Below are 12,285 nucleotides of genomic sequence, written 5' to 3'. Positions count from 1 at the left end.
CGCAGCCCGGGCTCCTGCCTGGCAGCAGCTACCCAGAGCCGGGGCTGGCTGCAGCCAGGAGGCTCCAAACAGCTGTGCTAGGCTCCAGCATCAGCTCTGTACCGGCGCCTGCACCCGCATGTTGGAGTGGACGGTGGGGGAGGGGGCTTGAGGCAGTGCAGCCCTGGTCTCCCCCGCTCCCGGCACAGAGGTGATAGTGGGGTTTCGGAGCCCGGCGCAGCTGTTTGTAGCCAGCCTGGGCTCTGGGCAGCGGCAGCAAGCAGCGGTCAGGCTGCAAACAGCTGCGCCGGGCTCCATAGCACCAGCATCCACTCTGTGCTGCCTCTTGGCTGCAGCCGCCCTGGCTCTGGGTAGCTGCTGCCAGCCGGGATCCTGGGCTGCTCCCAGCAGGCAGCTGAGACGCTGCAAGCCCTGCTGGGAGCAGCCCGAGCTCCGTTGCTGGCAGCCGCTACTGGGGCTGGCCGTGGCGTGCCGAGCAAAATGGCCTTGTGTGCCATGCTCAGCACGTGTGCCGAGGGTTGCCGACCCCTGATTTAGTGGGTGAAAGTTAGGTTCAGCAACTTTGAATGGGAACTGAAACTTTCTCAAAAAAATCATTTGATGATAACATGGGCCGGAAGAACATTAGCTCATTTTTTCCAAAGAGGTTCAAATGTTTGTATTAACTGTAATAAAAAGTAGTAAAAACTTCTTTAAGAAAAATGTATTGAGACTCAATATATACCTTGGAAGCGGATCTGGGTGTTTGAAGGTGCCATTTTTCAGAAGTCACTCTTCAGATTGGGCTCCCACTTTTAAGATACTGATGTCAAAGTAGGTCAAGTTTTATGATTAGAAACCAAGAAAGTGGCCCTTCTGAAAAGTCAAGAGGGTCACTGCATATCAAACATGCTTTTTTAAGGAATTCAAAACCTTTAACATGTTATACAGCAAAGATATGTCTTTGTTTAAATATGCTACGATTCTTTTAAACAATTTTTTTGATAGTATAATCTCTTTTTGTAATACACATAAAACTCAGTTATTCTGCAAATGAGAACAGACTAAATTCTGTGGCAAGATTCTAGCTATGTACAATCATAACTATAAGCAACTGTAGGGACTTGTTTGCTTGTTTGGGCACTAGATATCTTTTCACCTGAGATGTATGGGGAGGGAACTTTCATGATCAAGGTTTTCTAAATTTGTGACTTATTTTCCTGTTTTGATTGAATAGCATGAATAAAACTTCCCAGATATAGACTGATTTGAAACTCTAGCACTTCCACAAAGGAATTGTATTATTGTTGTCTTTCCTACTCTACTGAGAGAGTCAGGGGGTATGAGGGGCTAGAGGAGAGAGAGAGTTAATAGAGAGAGCATAAGCTAATACATTAAAAACTAAGCTTGGAAATATTGCTGCTCATGGAGTGTACTAGCTAAGGAGGACTTGGTGAGATATGGGGGTAGTGTGTCTGAGGAAGTTCCCTTTCATATTTTAGATGGGGTTGGGGTTGCAGGTGCTAATCGGTTAGGAAGATGATATCCATCATAAACATACAGTTATAGGGGTTGTGCTAATCAAAGGGCTAAACCGTAGCAGCATAAGGAATTTATACACTTTGCTGAATTTCTGAAATTAATCAAAATAAAAGCTGTGGCATATATAACATATGAAAACTCAGAATTTTTCTTATTTAACTGACAAGAAAAATTATGAACAATATTGGAGAAGCTTAGTAAGAGGAAAGTTATATAAATAATGTTAATTCTGTTACTTCATCAATTTGTGATTAAAGAGTAGTTTTTCCTGTGTTGTACTTTTTTGTCAGAAGGTTGAAAGATTCTTGTTTTCAAAATAGTGGGTTGCAGTAGAATGTATGCAACTCAGGATGGGACAAAGGTCTGGCTGCATTGGGTTTTGGGAATCTCTTCACTTTTGGGATTTATCCCCAGGATGTCACTGTTTTTTGGTTCAGATGTGAACCCAAGAACACAAAGCAAGTTAGCCAAACCATTAATTTTCTTGGTCTGGAGATAACTTCAGAGCCACAATGCTTTTCATGGTTCTCACTCAAAACTCAGTGAGTTTGCTCCAAACTGAGTAAGGTTTGTAAAAAGGTTAGTAAATTTCAGCTAGCTTTGTATGCATTTTTGGGCTTGCTGCAAAACTTGAATCCAAGCATGTGCTGTTTCAGTTTGGAATTGATTATGATACAGGAAGTTAGAGACCATGCTAATGAACACTAATAAAAAAAAAATCAAGCATCTTCAGGTGCATCTACACATGCAATTAGCATGCAGAAATAAACTCCGGTGTAGTTTGTGCCAGAGTTTATTTTTTCTGGGTGCCATGTTTACACATGCACCCAGGACTGCAGCGTGTTACAGCGGGGCAGAGCAGCCCCAGGATGGCAAAAGGCCCTGGTGGTCACCCTGCCAGCTTGGGGCTGCTCCATCCCAGATCGGTGTACTGCAAAGAGGCTGGCTAAAGCAAGAGGGTGCTATAGTACAGGGCTAGCCAGCAGGCAGACCCCGCACTGTAGCATCCTTGTGCCCCAGTCACCATCTACGTGTGTTTTCAGCCTACTAAATGACTCCACCATAGGACAGTACGTGTCCCAGACAGTACTGTCTTCTAACAGAGTTAGTTAATTTACTATGCGCTAATACGGGCGCACATGTAGACAGTAACACTTCACTGCAGAGCTAATAAGACAACTCTGTGGTAAAGTGCACTTGTAGATGCACACTTAGAGTAGCATGTAAAATCACATACATAAAGGAAAAATGAAAAATCTATAAAAGTGGCTTTTAATGATTAATAAAGGATTTTTCTTCTAAACTTTATTATTTTGTAAGTTGGCTGACTAAGCAACAGTTGTGTAAATTCACTGCTTGCTGCAGTCACCACTAACTTGTTTTCCTGATAATTCTCTTCAAAGAATATTTTTTTTATGTATAATTTCCTTCCTCCAAGAGTGCTTCCTTTTTTGGAAAGGTATTGCTAAATTGGAAATGTATTTTTCAAGGTGCAAAGAATTATATTTTAGGTTACTTGTCTTTACGTGCATGAGTGTTCCTCATAACTTGAATGTTCTGTGTTTTTCTGTTACATCCAGGGACTGTACCTGAAAGTTCATACTTTCTTAGAATTTTTCTACAAATGCTTCTGTGCATTTATAGAATGAATTCTTGGATACACTTTAAATGTGTGTTTGTTCTGAGGGTTTGTTTAATTTTTTTCAGGTTCGGAGAGAATACAGGAAATTCTTCAGAGCCAGTGCTGGAAGAAAAATTTCTGAATTTATACTTCAGAAAATTGTACGTGTGCACACTTATACATATTTTAAAAGCTTGTTTTCTACCACAGTACAAGTATAGCTACATGAAATTTTAGCAGTCTTTGCAAGGCATGATCAAATTGTGTAAGTGGCAGCTTGAAAGCTTAAACATTTGTGTGCTGTAAAGAAGGAGAGGTAATGAGTTTTAAAGCTATGAGAACGCTCAGCAAATGCCATTAATCAGCTCTAACCCCTGCCTCACTGGGATTTTTAAGTACATTTAGCTTTCCAAATTCATGAGCAGGTTTTAATAAAGTTGGAAATTGCAGTTAAATGATGATACATTTCACCAGACGTCAGCGTCTTCCTTGTTTTAGTAACTCTAATGGGAGGAATTAATTAAATGACTTGCTTTCAAATTTATCACAGATACAAAAATACTTCTTGGAAATGAAGAATAAGATGCCTTCTCTGTCACCAGTAGACAAAAACTGGCCAGCAAGGCCTTACCTCTTCTTGGATTCAACTCACAATGAGCTAAAGAGGATCTTCCACTTATGGAGGGTAGGGAATGTTTTAGTTGAGATTATATAAAATTTGGTTGTGGATTAGAAAGTTTGTTCATGGGCAGTGCATTTTTAGGAAGGATTTCTTCCAGTTTTTGCCAGAATGGTTCTGCTTCACACAAACTTTTTCCTTTAAATCATTCCACTTGGCCTTCAAGGTAAACTGTAGCCTTACATAGGCTAGAAGAGGAAAATGAAGTATTTTGTCTTCCATCTGCCATTACTTTAATCATGTTAATGCATATTCTGCCTATTACTTAGATTAAGGTTTACAATAATCTTAATATTCATGGACAGGAAAGGCACTGCCTATTAATCCATCACTACAAGTAATCAACAGAAATTTTTGCATATGAACTGTGGTTAGCAGAAATTTTGTTTTGGACCTTTTCATGGAGTAATAGGTAAGAACTTATTTCAGGGCTGTAGAGACACTTATTGCTGGTCATTCAGCAACTGTGGTCTCATTACAGCTGTGTTTTCTGCAAATTGTCATGGGCAGAATTCTCTGAATGTAATTTTTTTTAAATACTTTTCAGATTTACCAAAAATGACAAAAAAATTCAAACTTTCTTCAACCACACTTTGTTCTATGCATATGTTCCATATGTATTTGATTTTATTTGATTATATTTTAAATTTGATTTCTGAAAATTGTGTTAATGTTGGAAGTAAAAGACCTCAAGCAAAGTGATTCTAAAATGGAACATTTATGAAATTATAGTGGTTTTTGGTAAAAGACATAAGAGAAGCCTGATAGCTGCCTGAGTTATGTTAAATGACAGTGGGACAGTATGCCTATACCCAAAAAGATGTACAGTATAACCTCATGAATCTGGTATGCTTGGGACTGAGCACCTGCTGGAAGTGTGAAAATTTCTGATTTTTGAAACCGGAGCGGTGGATGGCGGTGGCAGCCTCCGTGTGCAAGCTTCCCCTTCCGCTGCTCCGGGACTGGTTGCTGCTACTTCCCAATGGAATGTAGTTTTAAAAAGTGCTGGATTTTCGCTAATTCTGGATTTTTGATATCCAGATTTATGAGGCTATACTGTATAAAGAGGCATTTTATATTTGGGCACTATTGGGATCTGAAGGAATTTTAGCTAACTGAACTTTGAACCACGTCTAAATTAAATATATTCTTTTAAGTGTGTTAGAAACTATTTTCAATAGAAATCCAAAGTATGTAGGGTAAGGAAGAACTGAAGTGCCTCTGTTAGTGGTTGCTATGTTACAGTGGTATGAAGGATAGAGTTGAGTCACTCCAGAAATATACTATGCATCCTGAGCAATAAGTGAATAGTAATCAGTGGTGTCTGCTACTTGAAATTATATTTCAAAGAATGATTTATGATTAATTTAATATGGCATGTTTTCTAGTGTAAAAAGTACAGAGACCAATTCACAGATCAACAGAAACTGGTATATGAAGAAAAACTGGAAGCCAGTGAACTTTTCAAGGACAAGAAGGCTTTATACCCAGCCAGGTAATGAATTATTTTGGTAACATAGCTCATAGCATAAGATTAAATACTATATCCTCGCATAGATTTAGGAGAAAATTTAGTTTATCCTAACCGGTAGAAATTGCCATCTGTTTGTGGACCTTTGTAAACTCTAATGACCATTCTGATAATTTGTAGTGTATGTATCATTGGCTTGATGAGCAGCAACTCTTCCATGATTTTGTTGTTATTTTCATTGAGCAAAATCACCTTGCTACTTGTTACCAGAAACCAGCACATTTTGTTACTGTACGTTCCAAGACTGTTTGCAAATACAGCTGGGTCCTATGCAGGGGCCAAGAGCACAAATACAGGAGAAAGGTGTGTCCTCTATACAGTAAATAGGAAAGGAAACCGGCTACCTCTTCCTTCTTGGCTTAGATGGTAGTGTTTTTTACAAGTAACCTCAGAGGAAGAGGAAAGGATATACACAGGCAGTGACAATCCAGAGGCAATGAAGAAGGAGCTTGCCACACAACACAAACCCCAGTCACTCAAATTCTACATGGCGAGGGTAACAGGAAGAGTCTACTACTTTGTCCCATCTCCAGCAACAGCCAGTGATGGACTGGTTGCTTTAAAACCTCCGGTTGTGTAATACCTGTTGGCAATGATTTTTTTTTCAGCTCTGTGCTAATACAAACAAAAGCAGCAAACAAAAATAGTTTCTGCTGACAGGTTTGCATAGTTTGCTTTTCAAATTTAACTGATGCTGTATTTTCATAAGCAGTTCTGTATGTCTTATGTTAGTACAAAGACTGGGTAATTTTACAGTTACACATGTAAGAGATGCTTTTAAATAGTTAAACCTGAAAGCTACATTTGTGTAGGTATTTGTTTCTATTCCAAAGCTTTTTTCTATTCAGACAGATTTTAGATTGATTAAAAATTATACACCCTAAAATTCTCTTCTCAATGTCTCAGATAGATAAAGGCCTGAAATATCAACATTTCTGAAAACTTCTGTGATAATGCTGCCTGTGCAGTTAATATTGCTTAAGTGGCTGCAGCAGCGGTTTATGCAGTTATTTGAGTGGTTAATATATTTTTCTAGTGCAGTATAAATGACCGAGTCAGGTTTAGGTATCTTTAAAGAAGTTGAATTGGAATTTAAGACGAGTGGAACTGAGACATGGAGCTGTTTCAGTAGAAGCAGCTTGAGTGTCTTGGAGAACACCAATTGAAGCAAAAATGATTCATGGGAGAAAGTTTAGAATATTGTAGGAAAGATATATTTGCTATATTTTTACAAATATAAACTGTTCTTAAATTAGGCTTGTACTTTGAGAATTCCAGTTGTTTCATGGTAATGTTGTGCTGTCCTTGTTTTAGTAGTTGAACATCACGTCTTATGCATTGCTCTATAATTTCTGCCATGACTCATAACATCAGGTATGGGCTTCTTTGTAATATTTAAAATAAATAGGACTAAGTAGAGTCCAAATCTTGCATAGAGATAAAAAAGCAGTTGTGAGGTACCCAACTGTAACGGGGGGGCCTGCTCAGGGTCTGTCTGCTGGTGGCCTCCCACCCCCACCTGTTATGGGCCAACCACCCGCCTTCTCTCCTGCCAAGCCTTGTTGTTAATTAATTGTCAAAGACTGCCCATTGTATTCCCCGGATAGGATTCCCCGGAGTCTGCCCATTGTATTCCCAGGGGGCGCTATCTGCGGCTCCATTCCTCCCCTACACCGCAGCCCAAGCCTCGCAGATAGTATTTGTAAATTCCTCTTCATGTTGGAGGTCTCAGCCGCTGTGGGCCTACCCCTTTTCTCTCTAGCTAGGCCTGTCAGTCAAAAAAAACCCCCACTAATCAGGGTTTGACTCCCAGGCTCTAATTCTCAAAAAAACCCCAAAAACAAACAAACCCCCAAAAAACAAAAAAACCCCTCACTCAGGCTCCTGTCCCTCTCTGGCACTGGATTCAGCTCACCCCTGAATACTGCACCCTATCTGGCACTGGGGTCTCCACACTTCAGTGGGTCCCCAGTGAGGCCTCCTCCTTCCCCAAATAGCCTCACCCAAACCACCAGTCTTAACATTCAACACAAAACATAGGCTTCTAAGGCCATATAATGGAAAAATGATAATAATAGAGAAACAAGAGAGGCAACATGCCTGCTTACTTCAGATGATCATGGGGATGGCTCAGAGCGTGGCGTAGTCTTCTGACAGAGACTGCAGCCACAGCACTGTGGTCATTAGGAGTCCACCTCTCTGCTGCCCCTCTGGCCTTCTCCACTTGCCATTTGTAGGGTCCCGGCCTTCCTCTTCCTGTCACGTGACCGGCTGGCAGGGCTTGAGCCTTAACCCCTACTTGACCTGCCGGCCGTGACTGGAAGGTTCTGGACTTAAAGGGACCACCCTGTCTCTTAGTAACAGGGTTAGGGTTCCCTCTTACATGAACTCTTTAAAAAAAAATGGAGCCTATGACAAATTTGAGAGTCAGCTTGGATGTTTTAGGTAGGGGAGATCCTGCCATGAGCTGGGGTTAGACTAATGACCTCCTGTGGTTTTCTCCAGCCTTATTTTTCTATGTTCTTGTATGGTGAACACCACGAAAATATATATTTTACAAACTTAATGGAGGGAGTGCATCAAACTGTAGATACCTGTGCATATAGTACTGGGGACTGCTGTATGTCTTACAGCAACATTGCAAACCCTACACTAGGATATGAATGTTAGAGGATTTAAATTTCAGTGTTTCGTATATTTTTATCCTTTAATAGTGTTGGACAGCCGTTCCAAGGGGCTTACCTGGAAATCAGCAAAAACCCAAAGTACAAAAAACTCAAAGATGCGGTGGATGAAAAGATCATCATTGCTGAAGTTGTGAATAAAATCAATAGAGCTAATGGGAAGGTAATCAAATAGAACTGTTTCACTTAGAAGGACATTTTGACATAATGGTTTTTGTTTTAAGTGAACATATAGGGTGGTTGCTTTTTTGTTTCAACTTACTCTGAAGGTAATAAAATACCCATTTGAAGGTACTTTCAGGAGGAGTGATTTAAATGACCAGTTTTAATCATGATACACATACTCTTTACTCTATTTTAGTCTGATTTTTGCATTTGTAATTTGGAACATTTTTACTAAAAAGAGGTTGATTCTCACTGATTAGTAACCATTAAGCCATGTTGATTTGCAGTTAAATTTAGCCTTTACCTTACATTTGATACTACTTTTTGCTAATCAAGAGATTAAATTACATGCACATTTTAAGCAAATTAATAGATTAACAGGAATTTAATACTTATTTTATTTTGTAAGAAAATAGTGAATGAGATTTTTATTTACTAGATGATTAATGTTTTTCATTGTATGTTAAACTGCTATTGGGTAGAAACTGGAATTCAATTAAATGTAAAAAACTAGCCAGTTAAAATGACAGTTCTAACAACTAATACAAATTAAATGTGGTAGATATTGTATATTTTTAAAAGCAGTTATTAAACAAAAGAATTATTAATGGCAGTTACTGACTAGAACTGTTTGTTTTTGTTACTGTATGCTTAAAATTTTAGAACTAGTTTTAAAACTAATCTTAGCTTCTCATATTTATCTTTGATTGATAGACTCGCTTTCTTCCTTTTTAGCTTCCAGCCTTGAGTTAACCTAACTGAGCTAAACTGACAAGAGGAAAATACCCTCTTTGTATCTGTGGATAAGGCTAGAACTGAAGATAAAACTTTAGAATTATTTTTGGAGTACTATATTTTATAATTTTCAGGAATCTTTGATACTTAAAAAAGTACAGTCTTGCACTATGACAATAGCTGCATGTGTCCATAGTTCTTCACAACACAACACAATATTTAAAAATGTATAATTCATATATAATAAAATGCTTCTCAAGTAAATGGTTTGTGTAATGTAATATTTAAAAATGTATATACCCTAGGCTTAATCCTTTATGTATTATGCATCCAGAATTTAGATTGAATTCAGTGGACATTGACAGTGCATGGGGAATATATAATCAGGGTCATTCTGATTTTTGTTTCATGTATGTATGTATGCTGAATTTTTATTTTTAGACTGTACAACTATATGCATGTAACTTAGATTGTGATTTACATAATAGTCGGGCTAGAATGAAGAAACCAAGTTTTTAATGTTTTTAGGTTTCTGAATCCAGTCTCATAAATAAGTGACCTAGTTTTCAGTGGGGCTAATAGAACTGCAGGACCCACTGAAATTTTAAAACAGGTTTAAAAATCTGGGCCGGTGCTCTTAACTTGATGAACCTTTGCTCTTTCAATCAGATACTGTGTGAAGGCCTCATCTGTGTGTTTATATTGCTAACTTTTTTTTTTTTTTTTGCAGGCTACATCCAGGATTTTCTTGCTAACAAACAGTAATGTCCTCCTTGCTGATCAGAAGTCTGGAAATATCAAATCAGAGGTTCCTTTGGGAGATGTTACTAAAGTATCCATGAGTTCCCAAAATGATGGGTTTTTTGCTGTGCACCTCAAAGAGGTAGAATTTAACTTTAAATTAAATGATAAAGCGACTTAGCAGAAGCACAGTCTATTTCAGTGTTAGATTTAAGACCATGTAGGTTTAAGACAGATGTACAAAAGGCTCCATAGTTGTGAAACAGTGGATTTGAACTTACCAAAACCCAGTAGTGCAGTTGCTAATTCTTGAGTTATTTATTTATGAAAATAAGACGTCATATTTTGCTTGAGTTTTCTCAATTTTATACTCTTTCAATGAGATAAATGGCCCCATGTTTTGTGTTTTATTCACACTTAAATTTCTGCTTTTCTCCACTCCTTTTATAACTTTCCTTGATTCTTGTGTGTCACTGAAATATGACATTAGCCCCAGTGTTTCTTTCCTGTTTAGAAAAGATCAGGGTAAATGGCTTACCTGTGTTTTTCTTCAGACGTCCATTAATGTCTACTATATACTTTTTAAAAAGCATGTATTGTTATTTTATCTTTTGATTATGTACTTATTCCAGGTTTCTGCATTTGCTGGTAATTATTTTACCATTCAAGCTTTCTGGGATGTCAAAGAAATCAACATTATTACATAACTAATTTGGCTGCCAATTTAAAGATACAGTTTAGGGTTTTTTTTCTCTTTATTGTTTATATTACCTCTTAAAATCCATTAAGCCAGCCTTTGTTTTGTTTCATAAATGGAGTTGACATTATCCCAGCTGTTTTGTTAAACAGATTCAATTTATCTAGTGCCTTGCCATATGAAAATATTCGCTTGTCTGCCGATACCATCAGTTGGTATCTGTTCCCTCTGTGAGAATAGCACGATTTGTTGTGGTACAGGCAGCAGAGGGAGACTAAAATAATAATTTTTTGTGGGATGTACAAAAGTAAGTGGCTTTTTTTTTAGGAGCAAAGGGAAACTTAACATGCTGTTTAGAAACCCAAGGGACTTTCTTATTGGATATTAAGGTTGGGTTATATTTTAAGCTTAAACTTGGACTGTATTTCTTTTTAATTTAGAAGAAAATAGGCTGCAGGTTGTTGGTGGTAGAAAGCATTCCTGTTAACCTTGTTTAGTGGTATGTTTTGCTGGTGTTTAATACTGCTTTTTTAATTATGGGAGGATGGCATATGAAAAATGGCTTTTGAAACATACTATATAAATAGTGCAGCATTTTTCTGAGTATTCTTGGCAATTAGAACTAAGTTTCTTTCTGTTTCAGGGCTCAGGAGCAGCTGGTAAAGGGGATTTCCTGTTCAGCAGTGATCACCTTATTGAAATGGCCACCAAGCTTTACCGTACCACTCTCAGTCAAACCAAGCAGAAGCTCAACATTGAGATTTCCGATGAGTATGTTTATTTTTTTGTATTTCCTTCAGAGCAGCATTGTAGTAGCTTTGTGTGTCAAGATTGTAATACTGGAAAAAGAAAGCATTGTGCAACTGGTAACTGAATAGTAGTGTGTAAACATGGATTCCAGCTTTGGGTCCTTTATTTCTGTGACACTCACTATGGAAATACTTTTTAAAAATGCATTTCAAATGAATGTAAATTTGAGAAAAATTTGAAAACAATAGCATCTACCTGTTTTTTCTTAATATAGTAGCAAAATCCCTTCTAGTATACTCCACCCTCACTTCACATTTTCTTCACATCTGAAAGAATTAAGACTGTTCCCAATAAGGGTCAGTTTTACAGTATCGGATGGAGAGGTGAATGGTATCAAAATCTAGTTCCTGTGTGTGGCTTGGAATGTTTAAGGCACTTATTTGATCTTCTGTCTGAGGTTGTCAGTTATCTTTCCTGCTAACAACCTAAATCCTTTCGGAGACTTCCAGTCTTCATTGTGTATGCTTTGTCTTCTTGGAGATTAAAACCCCTCAGGCATATGTTATGTTTTGCATTTACCCACACTGAATAATTTAACAATTTTTAGCAGTTCCCTCCCCATTGATGGTGAGAAATTGTTCCACGGTTCCTTTTGCAATGCAAACTCTAAAAACACAAGCACACTTAGGAGTTGCAGAAAAACACAGCCTCACTCTATCTGCTGTGTACTGCTTTTTGAGAAGAGAGTAGAAGTAGACAAGCATACCACATACATGAGGTTTTGATTAGTTGAGGGTGCTAACTTTCCATTGGAGTACCTTTACATTCATAGATTTAATTGGAATAATGCTGCAGGGCTAAGGCTAACTGAACCAATCAGTTGTGTCAGTTGGTTCAAGATTTAATAGGGCTGCCTTTCCTATTATATTGTTACTGTTGTCAGCAAAACTCTCACCAGATATGAAAAACCAACCACTAGGGATTGTTCCAGGAAGTCAGAATGTCAAGGAAAGTGCAGCCTTGCTGACAGCCTGTGAATATAGGGGCTAATGGTATTTTCTGAATGCTTTGTGGCTGGGAGCTCTGAGCAAGTGACTCTGTAGGGTCTGGGATTGTATAACAGGAAAGATGCATTGAAAAGAAGCTCTGCAAAGCAGTCGC

The 12,285-nt window shown here is 38.3% G+C and overlaps 1 protein-coding gene across 1 annotated transcript in view; it reads left to right on the top strand.

Moving 5' to 3' along the window:
- The window catches only part of MYO1B (myosin IB), a gene marked incomplete at its 3' end in the record, with an annotated part of 162,988 nt that extends 151,827 nt beyond the window's left edge, over positions 1-11,161 (top strand). The window contains exons 25-30 of the mRNA XM_014526743.2: positions 3,229-3,303; positions 3,693-3,827; positions 5,210-5,316; positions 8,067-8,199; positions 9,667-9,819; positions 11,018-11,161. Of these exons, the coding sequence (XP_014382229.2) occupies positions 3,229-3,303; positions 3,693-3,827; positions 5,210-5,316; positions 8,067-8,199; positions 9,667-9,819; positions 11,018-11,161 (747 nt within the window). The remainder of the gene's footprint in view (positions 1-3,228; positions 3,304-3,692; positions 3,828-5,209; positions 5,317-8,066; positions 8,200-9,666; positions 9,820-11,017) is intronic.
- Positions 11,162-12,285: the final 1,124 nt, after the last annotated feature.

This window comes from Alligator sinensis, unplaced genomic scaffold, assembly GCF_000455745.1.
Source record: "Alligator sinensis unplaced genomic scaffold, ASM45574v1 scaffold1064_1, whole genome shotgun sequence".
NCBI classification, from domain to species: Eukaryota; Metazoa; Chordata; order Crocodylia; family Alligatoridae; genus Alligator; species Alligator sinensis.
The sequence above is the reverse complement of the archived record's forward strand: the minus strand, read 5'-3'. Positions and strand labels throughout refer to the sequence as shown.